The sequence below is a fragment of the Thamnophis sirtalis genome, unplaced genomic scaffold (assembly GCF_051295495.1).
Source record: "Thamnophis sirtalis isolate CommonGarterSnake01/CBP01778 unplaced genomic scaffold, rThaSir2_p1.2 scaffold_11, whole genome shotgun sequence".
Taxonomy (NCBI): domain Eukaryota; kingdom Metazoa; phylum Chordata; class Lepidosauria; order Squamata; family Natricidae; genus Thamnophis; species Thamnophis sirtalis.
In genome coordinates, this window is record NW_028261391.1 from 13,646,989 (window position 1) to 13,665,546 (window position 18,558).

General features: G+C 39.2%; 1 protein-coding gene across 5 annotated transcripts in view; it reads right to left on the reverse strand.

Moving 5' to 3' along the window:
• Positions 1-18,558, reverse strand: part of NAALADL2 (N-acetylated alpha-linked acidic dipeptidase like 2) — an 897,010-nt gene that overhangs the window by 628,397 nt on the left and 250,055 nt on the right. For 2 of the 5 annotated variants that reach the window (XM_087725221.1, XM_087725220.1), the window contains exon 1: positions 16,495-16,751. The exons of 2 other annotated variants lie outside the window; for them this stretch is intronic. In XM_087725221.1, coding sequence (XP_087581347.1) covers positions 16,495-16,659 — 165 coding nt within the window. In that variant the 5' untranslated portion in view covers positions 16,660-16,751. Of the gene's footprint in view, positions 1-16,040; positions 16,102-16,494; positions 16,752-18,558 lie in introns of those variants that run through there. One more of the 5 variants, XM_087725223.1, reaches the window with a different exon arrangement.

Genomic DNA, 18,558 nt, shown 5'->3' on the forward strand with positions numbered 1-18,558 from the left:
GAAAGATAATTGTACAGTAAAAAAGAAAAGCTACACACTACTTAGTTCTTTTGCAAAGGAATACATATAAGCAAGTCAAAATCTTCTGTTTTAAAACAATTTCAGAAGGAAATTCTTTTTCATCTAGTGGAAAGAGGGCAGATAGGGAAAAAAAAGTGTAGGAAAATATCTCTGCCAGGCATTAATAATAATAAATTCTACCTGTGACAGCAATTTGAGACATTGGAAATCTTGCAACTATGCCATTTTGAATTATTCACCACTTGGGAAATGCACTGATATTTCATTTGGCGGCTATGCAAGCATCTTAGGCGACACTCAAGTGCACAGTACAAGACAAGTTACCAACCAGGATGAGTCCATCAAATAGATTCTGACACCTTGGACAAGTACATTTCCCTGGGATTTATGGGCTAGCAATATTCTGGATGATAAAAAGCGGGGAGGGAGAGCGATGCGGACCTTGCTAAAATACCAACCCTACCACAGGGAGGTTAACTTTGGGATAAGAGAAACTGGATAGAGAGAGGTCCTCTTCTTTTATCAAACTGCAATTCTAGCCAGTTATGAAATCTTAGATGTTTGCCTTGGGCTAAAAGAGGAACATTGAGAGATATTAACCTTCATGTTCAGGAGGAAGAAAAGAAGAAAATAACTGCTCTAAAATATTGGGGAAAAAACCCAACATTTTCCTGCTAGTATTCCAAAAAAAGAAAGGGGGGGAGATTTATAAGACCTAGATGTCAGATCTGGAAGCCATCTTTTACATTTGGGCCTTCAGGCCTGCCACATTTTCTACAGTGGGAAAATGGGAGGGGGGATTATATGAGTATGGGTGACATATAGTCAAAATAACATTCTTTTCTCAGAGAGTCAAGGCCATCTTTCCATGCAGCTGCGATGAAGTGATTGGGAGACATCTCCAGTTTTGCACAGTGCCTGATTGGATCATGTGATGGACATGTGGGACTTGAACTTTCATTTGGGTGGGGAAAACCTGAAAACTTTCAGATTCGAGTTTTCCCAGATGTGCCAATATGCCATCTCTAATAAAATGGAACTTTGAGGAAACTTGCCTGAGAGTCTTCTTTCAATGCGGGTGTTACTTGGAACCCTGACACTACAGGGTGCTAGGAAGATATTCAATATTATTCTGCATTGGTATTTATTTTTCTTTCATTTACTACCTGTTTCTGGTCCCTACCCCAGGCAGAAGGCTCTTCAAGCTAATTATGGCAGAGACGTCCAACCTTGGCAAATTTTAAGACTTATAAACTTCAATTCCCAGCATGGCTGGCTGGAGAATTCTGGGTGTTGAAGTCCACGAGCTTTAAAGTTGTCAAGATTGGAAACCCCTGTCTTATAGATCACACAAGAAAGGCAGTGCTTGAAACCAGGATTTCTTCTGAAAACCAGGACCCCAAAGTATTGCCCATTGAGGAAACTTGGGAAGAATTAAAGGTGCATATTTTAGCCTGATGTCTTTACAATCCTCAGTATTTGGGGGAAAGAATGCTGTTACCTTCCCACCAGAGATGGTTCCTATTTTTTTACTTGCATTTTTCATGTGCTTTCGAACTGATAGGTTGGCAGAAGCTGAGACAAGTAACAAGAACTCACTCCGTTATGCAGCGCTAGGGATTCAAACCGCCGAACTGCTGGCCTTTCTGATCAACAAGTTCAGCTGACCTTTGCAACCTGCAAATTATTCCCCTTGAACCCTGTAAACCAATAGAAATGAACTAACAACTTTGCTAAATCTGGACATTGCAACATTTTGCAGCAATCCTGTATTTTATCGCTTAGTTTAAAATTATTCTAAGTTGTTTAAATTGGACAGTACCTGGATAGAAGAATGTGAATAGGAGTTATTCACATAAGGAGCATGAGGGTGCCTAATTGCCAGGCTATTCAGATCAGCATACAATTTAACACTAGAAGAAGAACCTCATAGTAAATTGCTGCCAAGGAATACAAAATTTATAACTGTCGTAGCATACTATTGGGTTTTTAAAAACCCACTGGGAATCCTCTAAAATAAACCTGTAACATTAAGCAGAAACTAAGAAATGCTTGCAGTTGAAATTAAGAGGATATGCAAGCTGCCTCAATCAATTCATGCCATCCTTGAAGATTTTTTGCATCATAATAAACTCAAATTTTCTATCAAGGGTTGTTCTGGGAAAATCAGATTTGCTTGCTTTGGAAAGCATGAATTAGATTTCAAACCTGGATCCAATCCAAATCCTTGTGTTGTATGCTTCAAATACTGGCCTATCATTTCAATCCCTTTTGGCATAAAATTAATTCAAAATTGCTGTAGATCAAAAATGTCATAATGCCCAAATACGTAACGGAGCACCTATTTTAAGCACCTTTGGTGCTTAAAAAAGTTGTAAAGATAAAGGTAAAGGTTTCCCTCATGCATATGTGCTAGTTATTCCCGACTCTAGGGGGTAGAGCTCATGTCCATTTCAAAGCTGAAGAGCCAGCACTGTCCGAAGAGGTCTCCATGGTCATATGACCGCCATGACTAAATGCTGAAGAAACACTGTTACCTTCTAACCAAAGGTGGTTCCTATTTTTTTCTACTTGCATTTTTTAAACATGCTTTCGAATCGCTAAGTTGGCAGAAGCTGGGACAAGTAACGGGGGGGCTCACTCTGTTATGCACTCCAGTGGTCCAAGCAAATCATGTTTCATAATTCTGCTAGTTGGTTTAAGCTGCCAGGATTGATAGGCGTTACTTTGAACAACTAAAATAAGTGCTGCCATGCAGAGCTACATCTTTTTATCATTATGGACCATGCATGTTTGCCCAACCCCACCGGTGTTCAGAATGTATGAACAAAAGCGCACAGCTATTTCCGATGACCCTCTCAATTCCTTTCAAGCATGCCTTTGACTGTAGGCATTTGATTGAACTCCAAAAACCTTCAAGAATTTGAAAAGCTGTTAGATACAGAGCGGGAAGACCTGTTCTAGATTCTCACAAGGACAGTATTGCATTTAATGAGTGTAAAGTGTAAGAAACATTACATGGCTGAAAATTAAAAGAAAAGTCTTGGCAATGAGAACAATTAAAGTAGTGATGGGTTGTATCTCTAGAAAGGATGAATTGACAAATTAACTAATCAGCACCATGCCAGCCCTGACTTTCTTGCACTGAGGATTGGACAGAGATTCATTCAATCTCAGAATTCTAACATTCACACAATTCAGCTTACTAAGGTACCATTTTAGAACAAAATGATAGTACAAACAAAATTCTAGAAATGTTTTATCTGTACAAAGCCAATATTGACATGGGAATGCTAGAATGGATAATGGATTGGGAGAGCTCATTCCAGATTTGTTGAATTCCTAGCATCTCTGATCTTTGGATCGTTGTTGAGCAATATCTTTTATATGCCAGGCCAAAGAGATGTAATATAGGAGAAAACATTGGGTGCACTTTGGAGGAAGGGGGACAGTTATAGAAGTATGTTGTATGGTGATTAAATAATTTTAAATCGGATTTGCAAAAATCTATGTAGCAGTACACAATATACATGTATATTATGAGATTCTCTTGTCTCATCCATGTGCAGTTTGTTCCAGTAGCCCACTTATCATATTGTCCCACATCTGATGTGGGCCTTGTTAATCTAGGTGACATCTGAGCTTATATGACTCTCCTAGATTACATCACTCTCATAAGAGGCGCGGTGGCACAGTTAGAATGCAGTACTGCAGGCTACTTCTGTTAGCTGCTGGGTGCCTGCAATTTGGCAGTTCAAATCTCATCAGGTTCCAAATTGTTGGGGGCAATAGGCTGACTCTGTAAACCACTTAGAAAGGGCTGTAAAGCACTGTAAAGCTGTATATAAGTCTAAGCAGTGGTGGAATTCAGCCAGTTTGCCCCTATTTGGGAGACCCTGTTGTTAACTTTCTAAGCAGTTCTGGCACTGGTTGTTGGAAGAAATCTCATTTTTTTTTCCTACTTTACAGGGCTAATCCTGTAAGGAAGGCAGGAAGGAAATATTCTGGTGTTGTTTCTAGCCTAATCTTTATTGCCTGGCTTACAGAAACTCCCTCTCCGATTAACCCTTATTACATTGTAACAGCTAAGGCAAAGCAGCCATTGATGTGAGTGATGTTGAGTTGGCCATGTTCACCCAGTTACACGACCAAGCCATGTCTACCCAGTTGGTCATTAGGGCAGAGAAGTGGTTGTTAAATTATTTGAATCCCACCACTGAGTCTAAGTATTGCTATCTGCAGTGAGAAAATTAGGTTTTAGGGGTCTTTGTCTAAGGAATCTTGAGGCCACCTTGAGATTTATCTGTGTTGTCAGTGCAAATAGGTGTGGAGCCTTCTTGGAACTATTGAAAGGACTGTGTTGTAGACTGGAGAGGATGTATCCTCTCTAAAATAATGCAAATGACCAGCTGTCTGCAAGTATAAAGCCATCCATTCCCCACCATCTAATCAGAGCTGAAAAAGCTTTTGGATGAGAAACAAAACATCTTCAAAAGAAAAACAGAAAACAGTTGCCTCTTCAAAAAGAACTTTTGGGACAACCATGATTTGGATGGCTGAGAAACTCCATAGACATTGTTGCTTTCTATATGTCTTGAAATTATATGTCCTGGAATTTTCATACAGCTTAATTTATATCAAAGGGGTGTAAGTCATCAGAGCATGCTGAGTTGAAGAGGTATCTGTCTTGTAGAGTTCCCATTCATGAACTTTTCACTAAAACTTACAGAACTCATAAATTCCCTTGGAGTACAATTTTGAAACTATCTTATGGAATCTGCTGTGAAGAAGACAAAAAAATCTTCATGGGTGACTAGTTCCAATCCTTTGTTTTTCACCTAAGTGCCTCCTTTGCAATCATCATGGAAACACTTCAGAGGTTGAAACTGTCCCTATTGCACCTCTTTTATCTGAGTTATGAAATATTTAATTCAGAATGGAGGAAAAAAATAATAGAAAAGACTGGATTTCATTAATGAAAGCCCCCTTCCGCAAAAAAATAAATAGTAGCAGTGGTCATATTTGGGCAGAGAGACAATAAGAAAAAAATTAGATGCAGAAAACTGTAAGAACTCTTGAGACAAAGCAAATACTCTAAGTTAAGAATAGTGAGAATGTTATTTGTCAATTGCATGTTTCAACAAGAGTCCTGGAAGAAAGTGTAACAGTTTTATAGTTTCTACTTTTTCCTTGACAAATATTCATTTTGGGGATGGAAAAAAACCTCATTACTTTATTGAGTAGTTGTCCTTCGGTGATTGACAAGAAATTGGATAGTTTACAATGTAGTGCAACCAACTTCAGAAAACTATTAGGAATATGGTACCTCTTCAAGGAGCTTCAGTGAAATAAAGCAAAGTGCCATTCACAATCATCAGAGTGTCCAACCAACCAACTCATATCATACCATATGAGAGTCAATTGGGCCTAGTGGTTAAGGCACCAATCTAAAAGTTAGGCCATGAGTTTTAGTCTCACTTTAGTCATGAAAGCTTGGCTGGGTGATTTTGGGCCAATCAAGAGACTGAAGGTGTGTTGGATATGTTTGATGTCTTATTTGAAAAAAAAAAATTAAGTTGGGATATTATTTAATTCATTAATTTTGTGAAATCAAACTGATTTGTTTCCTTTGAAAAAAGGTTTTCATTGTAAAGAATAAACACAAGAGAAAATAATGAAAAAACAAAACCAGTTTATGCTGTAAGTAAATAAACAAAGCAATCCATCTGTGGAAATTGAATTTGTAAGGAAAGTTCCTTAAATTGAGAAATCACCAAATGCTTTGATGAGATTGGGGATATATAACAGACTGACATATAAGGAGGAGTGCCTGGTTGGACTAATCTTGCTGTTGGCATTATCTTAAAAGTTATATGCCACTAACATTTAGAAATATGCAGATTTAACACATTTCGTTTTCGTAAATCAGGAATGAGAAGAAAAGAGGAGATTTGCAATGAATTAAATCCAGTTGTCTACCAATAATGAAAATCACCATGAATTCAGAGAATTTTCCTGGGGAAAAAAAATCTTCAGGAAAAATGAAGATTGTGGCTTGCAAGCTTGGCTTGATACTGATCATAACTCCAAGGCAGGTTCATGCTATCCCTTAAATTTTACCATATATTCATTCACCAGTGTGTGGCTCCTGAATTTTGGCTAATGAAGTTCTATCATTCCTGGTGTGTCTATGTTTATTCCTATTTTTAAGTGTTATGTTGGCTCATCCTTTCACTTGTATTTTTCCACTGAATTGCCTAGCTACCTCAGGCTATTTTTGTCTTCATTCTCCTTAGTTGAAGTTACACCCTGGTTTGTATTTGTAAGAGAGAGAGAGAGAGAGAGAGAGAGAGAGTTGAGAATGCAAAGGCTGAATATATTTCACAACTCAAGAAATCAGATCTGATATTCCAGATTTGTGCCTGCAGCCTTGGTATTTACCTGGATGTCTAATTTTCTTTTTGTTTCAATTTTAAATAAACTAATGAGCAGGGAGTCAGCAAGTTGGAAAACCAAGGACCAAGAAAACCAACATCTCCTATATTTCCTACAGTGCCTCTGGGTTTCCCTTATCAATTCAGAAGATATAAGTCAAAAATAATGACTACAGCTGGCTACAAACCAACACTTTGCTTGGAACAATATCTTCCTTAGGAGAAAAAGAACTTTTGAGATCAGGATGCCAAGAGTCTCGAAAGATGAGGAGCACCCTTGTTAAATTGCTTTTTAGTAAACACTTGTATGGACTCATGCCACAATGGCTGCTATTTTATGAATCAATAAACCTCAATCCATATAGGTAGTCCTCAACTTACAACTAGTCATGGTGGAGTACCCCAAGGCTACTTACAATCATGATTCTAAATTCCAACAGCTACTCCCTCCCCATGATCATGTGATTGCATTTTGGACTATTGACAACTGCCCTGCATTTACAACCATGTGCAACATCCCACAATCACATAACTGCAAATTACATTGGGTGTGGGATTTTTTTTTGCCAGAAACTGGTATTTACTTCCAGTTTCTGACCCTCCACCCCCAAAAGGTCCACCTCACATCATAAATTTATTTAACCACAATGGTAATTCACCCACCAACTGCTGTAAAAAAAGGTTGAAAATTGAACTTGGCCACAGGGGGAACCATTGAGCAATTGGCATGACTTATGACCATAATTCTGGGCTAAAGTAATAGATATGGATCTAAGTCGGGAACTACCTGTAGTAGTTGAGAAAGGGCTTAACATGGCCTGTTCTCAATCTTCCAAATATGCCTGGATCGCCAAAAGAATTTGAATATAAAGATTACTTAAGGTTTCATCCTTATCTGTGTCTCTAAATGGGGAACTCATCAAATTTGCAGATGACACCAAGCTGGCAGGAATAGCCAACACTCCAGAAGACAGGCTTAAGGTACAGAAGGATCTTGACAAACTTGAACATTGGGCACTATCTAACAAAATGAAATTCAATGGTGAAAAAAGTAAGGTTCTACATTTAGGTAAGAAAAACAAAATGCACAGGTATAGTATAGGTACCTTGCTCAATAGAAATAATGTGAGAGGGATCTTAGAATCCTAGTGGACAACCATTTAAATATGAGCCAGCAGTGTGCAGCAGCTGCCAAAAAAGCCAACACAGTTCTAGGCTGTATAAACAGAGGGATAGAATTAAGATCACGTGAAGTGTTAATACCACTTTATAATGCCTTGGTAAGGCCACACTTGGGATACTGCGTACAGTTTTGGTCGCCACGATGTAGAAAAGATGTGGAGACTCTAGAAAGAGTTCAGAGAAGAGCAACAAAGATGATTAGGGGATTGGAGGATAAAACATATGAAGAACAGTTGCAGGAACTGGGTATGTCTAGTTTAATGAAAATAAGGACTAAGGGAGATAGCAGTGTTCCAATATCTCAGGAGTTGCCTGAGAAGAAGAAGGATTCAAACTATTCTCCAAGGCACCTGAGAGTAAAACAAGAAGCAATGGGTGGAAATTAATCAAGGAGAGAAGCAACTTAGAACTGAGGAGAAGTTTCCTGACAGTTAGAACAATTAATCAGTGGAACAACTTGCCTCTAGAAGTTTTGAATGCTCTAACACTGGAAGTTTTAAAGAAGATGTTGGATAACCATTTGTCCTGAAATGGTATAGGGATTGGACTAGAAGACCTTCCAACTCTGTAATTCTATTCTTATTCTATGGGAGAATATGAGCAAGGTAGACATTTTTTAACTTCTAGTTTGCAAATGTGTTTAATTTCCATATGTTGCTTGACCTTTCTAGAAGGCACGGCTGCAAATCTGAACAGACAAAAGAATAAAAATCAGCCCTCAGATCCACTCAGCTGGCTGCCTCTTTTTCTCTCTCGTGCCTCGCAGGAAAATAGAGACTCTCGGCTCCTGCTGTATTAGCTAGGCTGCTGCGCTATGCACCAATCAGGCAGGTGCAGCTGGAAAAATTGGAAAGTTTCCTAAACCCGAGTGAGTTGAAAGCCCAGAGATGGAAAGTTAGAATTCTCCTCTCCTTTCCATTTCAAGGAAAACAGTTGTAACCCTGCCCTTTTTGTTTTCTCACCTGCAAAAATCAACATTTCCAGGTTTCTGTGTGATTCATCAATTAAGCTGAGTTTACTTCAGCCAGGCTGAGAGCATAGTCCACTCATTTGCAACCTGGCAATGACAGATAATCCATTTGCCATTCTATCAATTAAAAAAAAAAAACTTTCCACAGTCAGAAACAGAGGTGATATTCAGCCGCTTTGGACTGGTTCAGGTGAACCGGTAGTGAAGATTGCGGGTGGACCTGCCCACCTGGCCTGGCACAGTGCCATCCTATTCAGCCACATTTTTGAGGCCAAGCGCATGCACGGAAGGCATCCGTGAGAGCAAAGCAATGCACAGAAGGTTGGGCACATGCATGGAAGGTGCGCACACGCACACAGTTGGCAAACCAGTCGTAAAAATAAGTTGTCCGCTTGTTGGAAACCATATGTTAAGGTTTGCTTTGCAAGCTTTTGCAAAGAATAAACATGGCTTGGCTTTGCAGGCAATGTGAAGCTTACTCAAAGGAGGAAAGGCCTTCCTGCTATTTTCAAAAATATGTTTTCTTTGTTCATTTAAAGGACTTGTTTATAATTTTGGGAATGAACAATGAAAATCAATGCAGAGCAACCCAAACACTACTGAATTAAGTGAGCGCGGTGCCCCCAAATTGCAGAAAATAATCATTAATCATGCGTACAGTCAATACTAGCGATTAGTTTAGAGAATAGAATAAATCCCATCCTTGCAGGGAAAAAAATAGCCCTTATTGTGCAACAAGAGAAGGCAAACAATATCTACTGTAGAAGAAGCCTTGAAATACTCTGAGAATGAGTTGAGAATAAAACAAAAGCCTCTTTCATTGGGAAGGATTTTGGTTTTTTGGCAGAAGATTATACACCTAAGTAAGAGTCATTGCTGTGAAAATATTGTGCTGTGCTGTTTTGTGATTGTGTTCTTTCCTTGCCCACCACTGAATCCCACTGTACATGGACAGGGTGACCATGTCTGATTCTATCTCACCTCCTCTAATACCGGTCATAATAGAAGACCTTCTGGCTGTGATTTGTCAGCCTTATACTTCTCCATACTGTTCCTATCAATTAACTGGTTCAGGAAGAAGGTAGGTCATTTCTGCCTTGTTGTGTTTGGATAAAAAAAATCCATTGAAATAGGAAAAAGCAATTAATTAAGACTTTGTGCCACGCCCTTGGTTAGTTTTATTCTCAGTCCATGTGCAAACAATGACAAGTTGATGCATAAAGCATGGGTAATGTTGTTGCTAGGATCTGCTAGAACAAGCTTCTAATTCCTCTTTGTGGATTACTGGCAAGTAGACCCAATGTTGAAATTGTCCAAAGAGAAATAAAGAGGGAGAAAAACATTTTTTTACAAATTTTAGAATAGAATAACAGAGTTGGAAGGGACCTTAGAGGTCTTCTACTCCAACCCCCTGCCTAGATAGGAATCCCTATACCATTTCAGACAAATTGTTATCCAACATCTTCTTAAAAACTTCCATTGTTGGAGCATTCACAACTTCTAGAGGAAAGTTGTTGCATTGATTAATATGAGCCACTGCTGCTTCATATTTAAGTGGTTGTCCACTAGGATTCCAAGATCCCTCTCACCGTTACTACTATTGAGTGAGGTACCACATATACTATACCTGTGCTTTTTATTTTTCTTGCCTAAATGTAGAACCTTACTCTTTTCACCCTTGAATTTCATTTTATTAGATGGTGCCCAATGTTCAAGTTTGTCAAGATCCTTCTGTATCTTGAGCCTATCTTCTGGAGTGTTGGCTATTCCTGCCAGCTTGGTGTCATCTACAAATTTGATGAGTTCCTCATTTAGCTCCTCATCCAAATCATTGATGAAGATGTTGAAGAGTACTGGGCTTAAAACAGAGCCTTGGGGTACTCCACTGCATATTTCCCTCCATTTTCTTTGTATGCTGCTGACTTTGTCATTTTATAATTCTCCCCCCCCCCCCGCCACACATACACAATTTTACACAATTCTCTAATTCTATGGTATAGCCCTTTTTTTTGTGCCCAGGTTTTATCATGGTTTCTTTTACCGTTTCTTCCTCCATTTTGAATCTCAATAAATAGTTGTATGATTTTATTATCATTTTTTTCCTCCATCCCTTGTAATATTTTACCCAGCTCTTGTTGTTCCCTACTGAAACTATATTTTTTTTGTATCTCAACTGAATTTGCATGTAGGGCCACCAATCTATGTCAGTTCCCTGGTTTTTTAATTCTTGTTTCGTTTTTAATTTCCCTTGGTCATCTAATATATCTTTATATCTTGCTATTTTGTCTAAGTCCAACACATTCGGGTGTATTAGTGCTTCCATAGTTGATAACCAGAGTGGTATTTTATTGTAGTGCTTCTTCTTGATTTTTTCCCCATGTTAGTAACACAGTGTCTCTAAGAAGAAGAAAAAGGAGAAGGAAAAGGAGGAAGGAAAGGAGAAGGAAAAGGAGGAGGAGAGGGAAAGGGAAAGGAAGAGAGGGAGAGAGAGAGAGAGAGAGAGAGAGAAAGGGAGGGAGAGGGACAGAGAAAGAGGGTGATTTGCTAACAGTTTGATGCACCTTCATTGATTATGCATGAGAGATACTAATTTATATACTTCTCCCAATGTACGTAATAATCTATGGTGAGATAGTTATTATCTTTAAAAGAGCCACAGAACATTGTGGTGTTCAGTATTAAGATTTAGAAGTATGTTTAACATGCTTGGAAGTTCTATTCTACAACATAATCTCCTTGTAGAATAAACAAAGAGATTAAATTTAAATCTCCTTAAATTTAATGAATACATAAATCTTTCAGCAATGACAATTTGACACAATATTTTGGATTGGGCTGTCTTTAAGGAAGATGACGTTGCGTTCTGATTATATATATATATATATATATATATATATATATATATATATATATATATATATATATATATATATATATATATATATATATATATATATATATATATATATATATATATATATATATATATATATATATATATGGAGGAGAACCTTGTGGCTTAGTGGTTAACACAACTGCTTAATATGTAATACAGCACAGGTTCAAATCCCAGTAAGTGTATGGCTAGCTGATGAGAGCTAAATAGCTTGAAATAGATCTATACTAGTCTCCCTTTATTTATTTATCAGCACAAATACAACAGACAGACAGACAGACAGACAGACAGACAGGGGGGCGGTTCATGGAATCCCAGTAATTCACCCTAGATTTAACTGGAGATGCTAGGACTTGGACTATATGCTTAACCATCAATGTCTTTGTGTATTGCACTACTTAGTGGAAAGCATAATCGATGATGAAGAGAAATAGTCACTTTATACTTTTCTTTTCCTAAAAATGGGCTGGTCCTACAGCAGGAGTCAGCAATCCCTGCTGGAGCCGCATGTGGCTCTTTTATCCCTCTGCTGCGGCTCCCTTTTGCTGGTCGGCTCCACAATTGATAGGACTTTTGATTAGGACAGGTAGAGGAAAAAGGATGCCGCGGTAAGGAGGAGACTATGATGGGCGAACCGGATTTCTGGTTGGCTCCAGAATTAATGGGGGGCTTCTGGTTAGGACCTTTGTGGCTCTTTAAATCTTTAAGGTTGCCGACTCCTGTCCTACACCATTGAACCAAAGACTTTATTTCTCTATGAAATTGTTAGAAAGTCCAAAAAGCCCTAGAGTTCAATAAATAATTCATCCATTTTTATTCAAAGATGATTGTAAAAGTAGCTCAGAACAAGTGTACAACTTGCCAACATTTCACATGTGAACATTAGAATGTGGATCACACCAGGAGAGAATCCCTGAATCCTGTTACTAGTGGTTGAAAACCATGTAGTCATTGATTCCAAGACTATGTGCCTGCTATTTCCAACTATTTAATTCAGCTCCTTGTCATGGCCCACATGAGATTCTCTCGCAGCACACATCATGAAATTCATGTTCTGTTGCATTGGTGCGTGCACAGCAGCTGCTCTAATACATCACGTTTCCTCTGGGTAGTAAAATAACCCACTTTCTGATTTGCACAAGACATTAAACCATCAACGACGTAAATTGGCTGGGTTGGCCGCACACTAAGCCACCCAAAAACAAATAAACAACAAGAAAAAATCCAAAGTTAAAAAGAACCAAGCTTTGCGCACTCTGCACATGGAGTCATTCAGTGTTTAACAGCCTTGATTAGATGCGTTGTATGGGCACGGTATGTGGAAGAATGCTTGGTGTTACAAGGCCTTTGCAAATTCTGATACAAAATGACCTGAACTTCTAAATTAATGTGGCATACAACCATTAATTAAGTCACACTCTCCATATTTCCCAAGAGTACTACAGTTAAAAAAAGAATGTCAGGATGCTTGGAAAGGAAGAATTTTCTGGAGGAATTTGATTCAAAATGCATAATTTAATGCAACTTTTACATGGCCATTTTTAAAAAGGAATGGGGGGGGGATGAAATAGAATAGACTCGTTAGTGGATGCATAAAAAGATGGGATGAGCCACAAATTTGTTCACAAGGCAGCTCTGTTCTGACCCCCCCTCCTTGACAGCTCGTTAACAAACGCAGACAATTAAACTTAAAAGGACTTTTCTCTTGATCAGTTTACAGTTCAAACTGGCTTCGAGCCCAGAAATAACGTAAACATCACTCTCCGATAAGAATTCAAAACAAAAGCTCTTACAAACGCAGCCCTTCTTCCACCGTCTCCACGGATCAGATTTACATGAAAACACCAAAGCATTTATCCAAATGTAACAGGCATAATCACGAGTAATAAGCAAGCAATATTGTACCAGACATGGAACACACGAAGGAACGTTGACTCCAGCGACTGGGGCGTGGCAGCATCCCTCCTTTTATCTCCAAACTTGCTTCTAACCACTCCCAGCTGCCTAATGAATCTTGATCCTGAAAAGACTCTCAGCAGAACTGCTGAGTCACAACACAGCTCCATAGCCAGTTCTTGAGCTGCATGCATACCCCATCCTTCCCCCCCCCCAATTTCTAAATACGTCTTTAAAAAATCATAATACTTCCCACCTTGGAAAATATTACAACTGCAGTGGAAATACCACTATAGATCTAATATCAAATCAACCACAACAAAAAGTCAACTAAACATCACCTAACCCTGCTCCCAATCCCAAAATACAAAAAAGACCCACAAAAAAAAAATCTGATCCGGTCCAGGTGTACTTAATATGACCCCATCTATTTTGCATTATTATGTCCTACAGCTGCATCAATTGTCAGTTCTCACATGCTATCAATGGGAATGAAAATGCTTAGTACAATCCCATCTATTTTTCCATCATAGCTGCACCTGTCAGACCCTTCATTTCAAATAGGCCAATGCTAGAGATTGAACACAACCTAATGGCTAATAAGTAATAAATCTGAATTACAAAAATTCAGATGGTCACTTGATAGGAGTACATCTTTGCTGCCATCTCATAGTCCTTTAGATCTTCACAGCCCAGATCCTGATTACTAGCAATCTGTAAACGGAAACCAGGCTCTCTTTCAACTGAATCAAGTAGCCAATAAAAAATCTACACACTTTCTCCTTGTCCCAAATTATACCCTGCTGGCTTCAGGCTAAACCAGGCCACTCTATAAATATCAATATCCAAATCTATAAAATATATTTTTTTAATCCAGAAAGTTATATTACTACATTGTTTCATAAATTCTGGAGGAGAGAGAGAGAGAGAGAGTGAGAGAGAGAGTGAGAGAGAGAGTGAGAGAGAGAGAGAGAGAGAGAGAGAGAGAGAGAGAGAGAGAGAGAGACAGAGACAGAGACAGAGAGAGACAGACACAGAGACAGAGACAGACACAGAGACAGAGACAGAGACAGACACAGAGACAGACACAGAGACACAGAGACACAGAGACACAGAGACACAGAGACACAGAGACACAGAGACACAGAGACACACAGAGAGAGAGAGAGAGAGAGAGAGAAATGACATGCAACAGGATATAAGCCTTCTTCAAAACTGCATGAACGTAATAAATTGTGAGGAGGCACAGTGGCTAAGAAGCTGAGCTTGTCAATCAGAAAGGTTGGAAGTTCAGTGGTTCGAATCCCTAGCACCACGTGACGGAGTGAGTTCCCGTTACTTGTCCCAGCTTCTGCCAACCTAGCCGTTTGAAAGCATGTAAAAATGCAAGTAGAAAAATAGGAGCCACCTTTGATGGGAAGGTAAGAGCGTTCCGTGCACCTTTGGCATTTAGTCATGCCAGCCACATGACCACAGAGATGTCTTTGGACAGCGCTGGCTCTTCAGCTTTGAAATGGAGATGAGCACTGCCCCCTAGAGTCAGGAACGACTAGCACATATGCACGAAGGGAACCTTTAATTTTAATAGATAGTATGAACCTCCTTTGCATGCCTACAAATGTCATCCGATTGTCAGTCAAATAGATTCTCTTTCTAAATCACCTTCTTATTCAAGAAGAAATCCCTAGATTCACTTCACTTCCAGAAATTATGAGGCAATGGCACTGCATAATCCAGATTGAGGACCAATCAAGAATTAAAAGTCTTGTTAAAACCATAAGCCTATACAAACAGATACAGATATTTATTTGATAAGATATTTACTGTAGTTTATAGGCCATTACATTCCAGAAACTCTGGGCACGTTATAATAGCCACACACAAAAAGCAGTGTTAAAAAGAATGAAAGGACATGCACATGAACAAACAATCTCTGATAACAATATCCAGACCAATGTGCTTACACTTTTGGCGTAACAGAATCCTTCATTTCATCCTGCAACGCCCTCCAGAAAAACCATCTCGAGTCCTCAAAAATTTCACCAAGATTGAGCAACCCAAATATAATGGAGTTAGCTGTCCTAATGCCCCCCCCAGGTCCTTTCAAGTGCCATATGCCATCATACCATGTTGCAACAACACCATCAGAATGTATTTTAGCTATCGGTTCAGAAGGACTGCATAATGACGGTAATTTCTGTCTTAAGAACTCATGGTGTAGATGGAAGTACAACAATGGTGTAAACATTCCGTGATTGCTAAGTAGCAAAATGCATTCGAAAGGTTTAGCAAAGGAATGACATCAAAACATTTACCACCAAGAGAACAAAATGTTTGGTAGGCTACCCTCAGGATTCTTAATCTGGACTATACAGTTCAGGTCGAAGAATCAACCATCCACCAATTACAATCTAAAGCAGCCCATTTTTGCGTGTCCATCCCCCAACCAGCCTTGTTGCCTTTGCATAGAACTAGCCATTATCAAACTTTATGGCAGTTGCTACAAAAGAAGCTAAGTGGCTTGTTCTAAATAAGGAATGGAATTTTGCAGGCCAATTTATCTCCTCTTTTGATAAAAAGTGCCGGTTAACTAGCAAATTACTGTGTTTTGTTGGTTATAACATACTATCTTCTCACTTACTTGATTCCTCACTGAGAAACATACTCTTGCTTTCCTCCCCTTTCCCTTCTTCTTCTTCTCCCTCCTCCTCCTCCTCCTCTTCCTCCTCAAACAAACCTTCTCCGTGAAATAAAACTGCAAGATTACCAAGTCCCTGGAATGTCACACTGATTTCCATCCATTCGTGGCACCTTTTCACTCTGTTAACATTTCAGGAAAATCCAACCATCGACTCCTATGAACTGAAGCAGCATTTCCACCCCACCCCATCCACTCCAAAACCCACAAAAACAGCAAGGGTGAGGGTTTTTCCCCTCCTTTCCCAAGAACTTTCACATGTACCAGCAGAGCCACACCAAATATACTTGTCCATGCAGAAAATGGCCCATTAACTGCCTTGAAATTTAATCCTGCTCAGGGCAGGCTACAAACATGATCTTATCTGTTACACACAGAGAGACGTATGCGCACTCACCTGGCAAGGGAGAATGGGGGGGAGCCTATATCCTTCCCTGCCGCGTTCTAGGCATAGAACGGGGTATGTGGTCGTGTGTACGTGTTGGTTTTGCAGAAAGAAGGATCCAGGTAGTAGAATCGGTGACGAAGAAAGTTTGACCTCCTGGTTTCCTACGGGTTGCATGTAACCGTACACCTTGTTTCTTTTGCCCCTAGGAATAATTAGCAGCTTGCCTTCCTCAGTTACCTGGGCTTGCCTGACCTGTTTTGCTATAAAGTGACATCACCTCTTTTGATCTCTCCAGTTGAATTTGCATGTTCTTAGGACACAATAACCAGATGACTGACTTCGGACTCAACCTATCCAAACTAGCTCCTCTTTCCTCTCCTTTCCTCCCTCCCCCTCCCTCTCTCCTCTCATTTTTAATCTGCCCCGGTCTTTTCTTTTCTTTTTTTTAGAAAAAGCTTCCTGTCCAAAGTCTATGATTTGTCAGGGCCTTTTCTGAGTTACTACGCTGAAACCTAGGGTTTTCTATAAGAAACCAGAATAAATTTGGGCTCATCAGAAGAAGCCCATGGATACATTTCTATAAAGAGGCTAGATTTAAAACAACTATTTGAAGATTCATTTTCCCAATGAACCTACACATGCCAACCTTTTTATTCCCGAGAACTACCTTTTCTCCCCAACAACAGTTCTGTGAGTATCCTTTTTTTCAGACACATTGGGGCAGGTAGGAGAATGCCCACTTTTGCAATTTTTTCCTAAATATTTACTGTAATCATATTACTAATTTTAATATTATTATCATTGTGTGGTTAGTATATTATTGCTAATAATATAATATCAATTATCAATATTACGGTTATTCATTTGGGTGATCCTTTGCTTTCCCAGACACTTAAAGTGACAGGGGAGAAAAAACATGGGAGGAAGGTGAGGGTGAGAATAAGGATGGGGAGGAGGATAATGATGGGGGAGGATAAAAGATAAGAATAAGGATGGGGAGGAGGATAAAGGATAAATGATAAAGTTAAGGATGGGGAGGAAGAGGAGGATAAAGTATAAGGATAAGTATGGGGAGGGGGAGGATAAGGATAAAGGATAAGGACAGGGAGTGGGAGGAGGAAGAGGAGAACGAGGAGACAGATTTACATAAGGGAATATGTTAAGATACTGAGAATGAAGATATGAATTACAGATTTGGAGACAGTCACTAAAACTATTAAGAACCTACAATAAAAACAATTCAGTTAGTATAAGTAATCCTTGACTTACAAAAGTTCATTTAGTAACCATTTGAAATTACAGCAGCACTAGAAAAAGTGGCTTATGACTGGCTTTTTTTTTTTTTACATTTATGCCCATTGCAGCATTCCCGTTGGTCATGAGATCAAAATTCAGATGCTTGGCAACTGACTCAAATTTATGATGGTTGCAGTGCCCAGGATCATATGGGCAGCTTTTGTGACCTTCCGACAGTGATTCCTTTAACAACCACTGTGGCAGGGAAGGTCGAAATTCATCTAATTCTCTCACTTAGCAACAGAAATGTTGGGCTCAATTGTGGTTGTAGGGTGAGGACTGCCTGTGTAGGATCAATAAAGGCTTCCTAGAAGCAGTGAACCTTCATTGGCCCTATATAGGCGGTTCTGGGAAGCAGTGATGAGGAAGCCGATATGGAAATAGATAATTGGTTAAGAAACACTTATAATAAGAAGTTAAGATATAGAATATCGATTCCTAGCCACAGATGTTGACCTGAAATAGCTAGATCATTAGTGTTTCTGTCTGAATTGAAGGTGGAACAAAGCTCTAAATGACTCTGCATCTCATTACACCACTTATATTCTCCATCCACTGTCATGCTTTACAACAACGTCTACCTCCATGTGTGAAATTAAACAACACATCAAGTTTGTTGGCTGCGGTAAAAAAGAAAGGGATATCCTTGAGCACATGCAAGCGCTACAGTTTAAGCTTTTCCGACTTTGGCTATCTTAATTAATTGGACAGGAGATTACCGAGAAATCCCACCACTTAACACTCGATTGAGAAAGAGGAATAACATTTTAAAAGCAG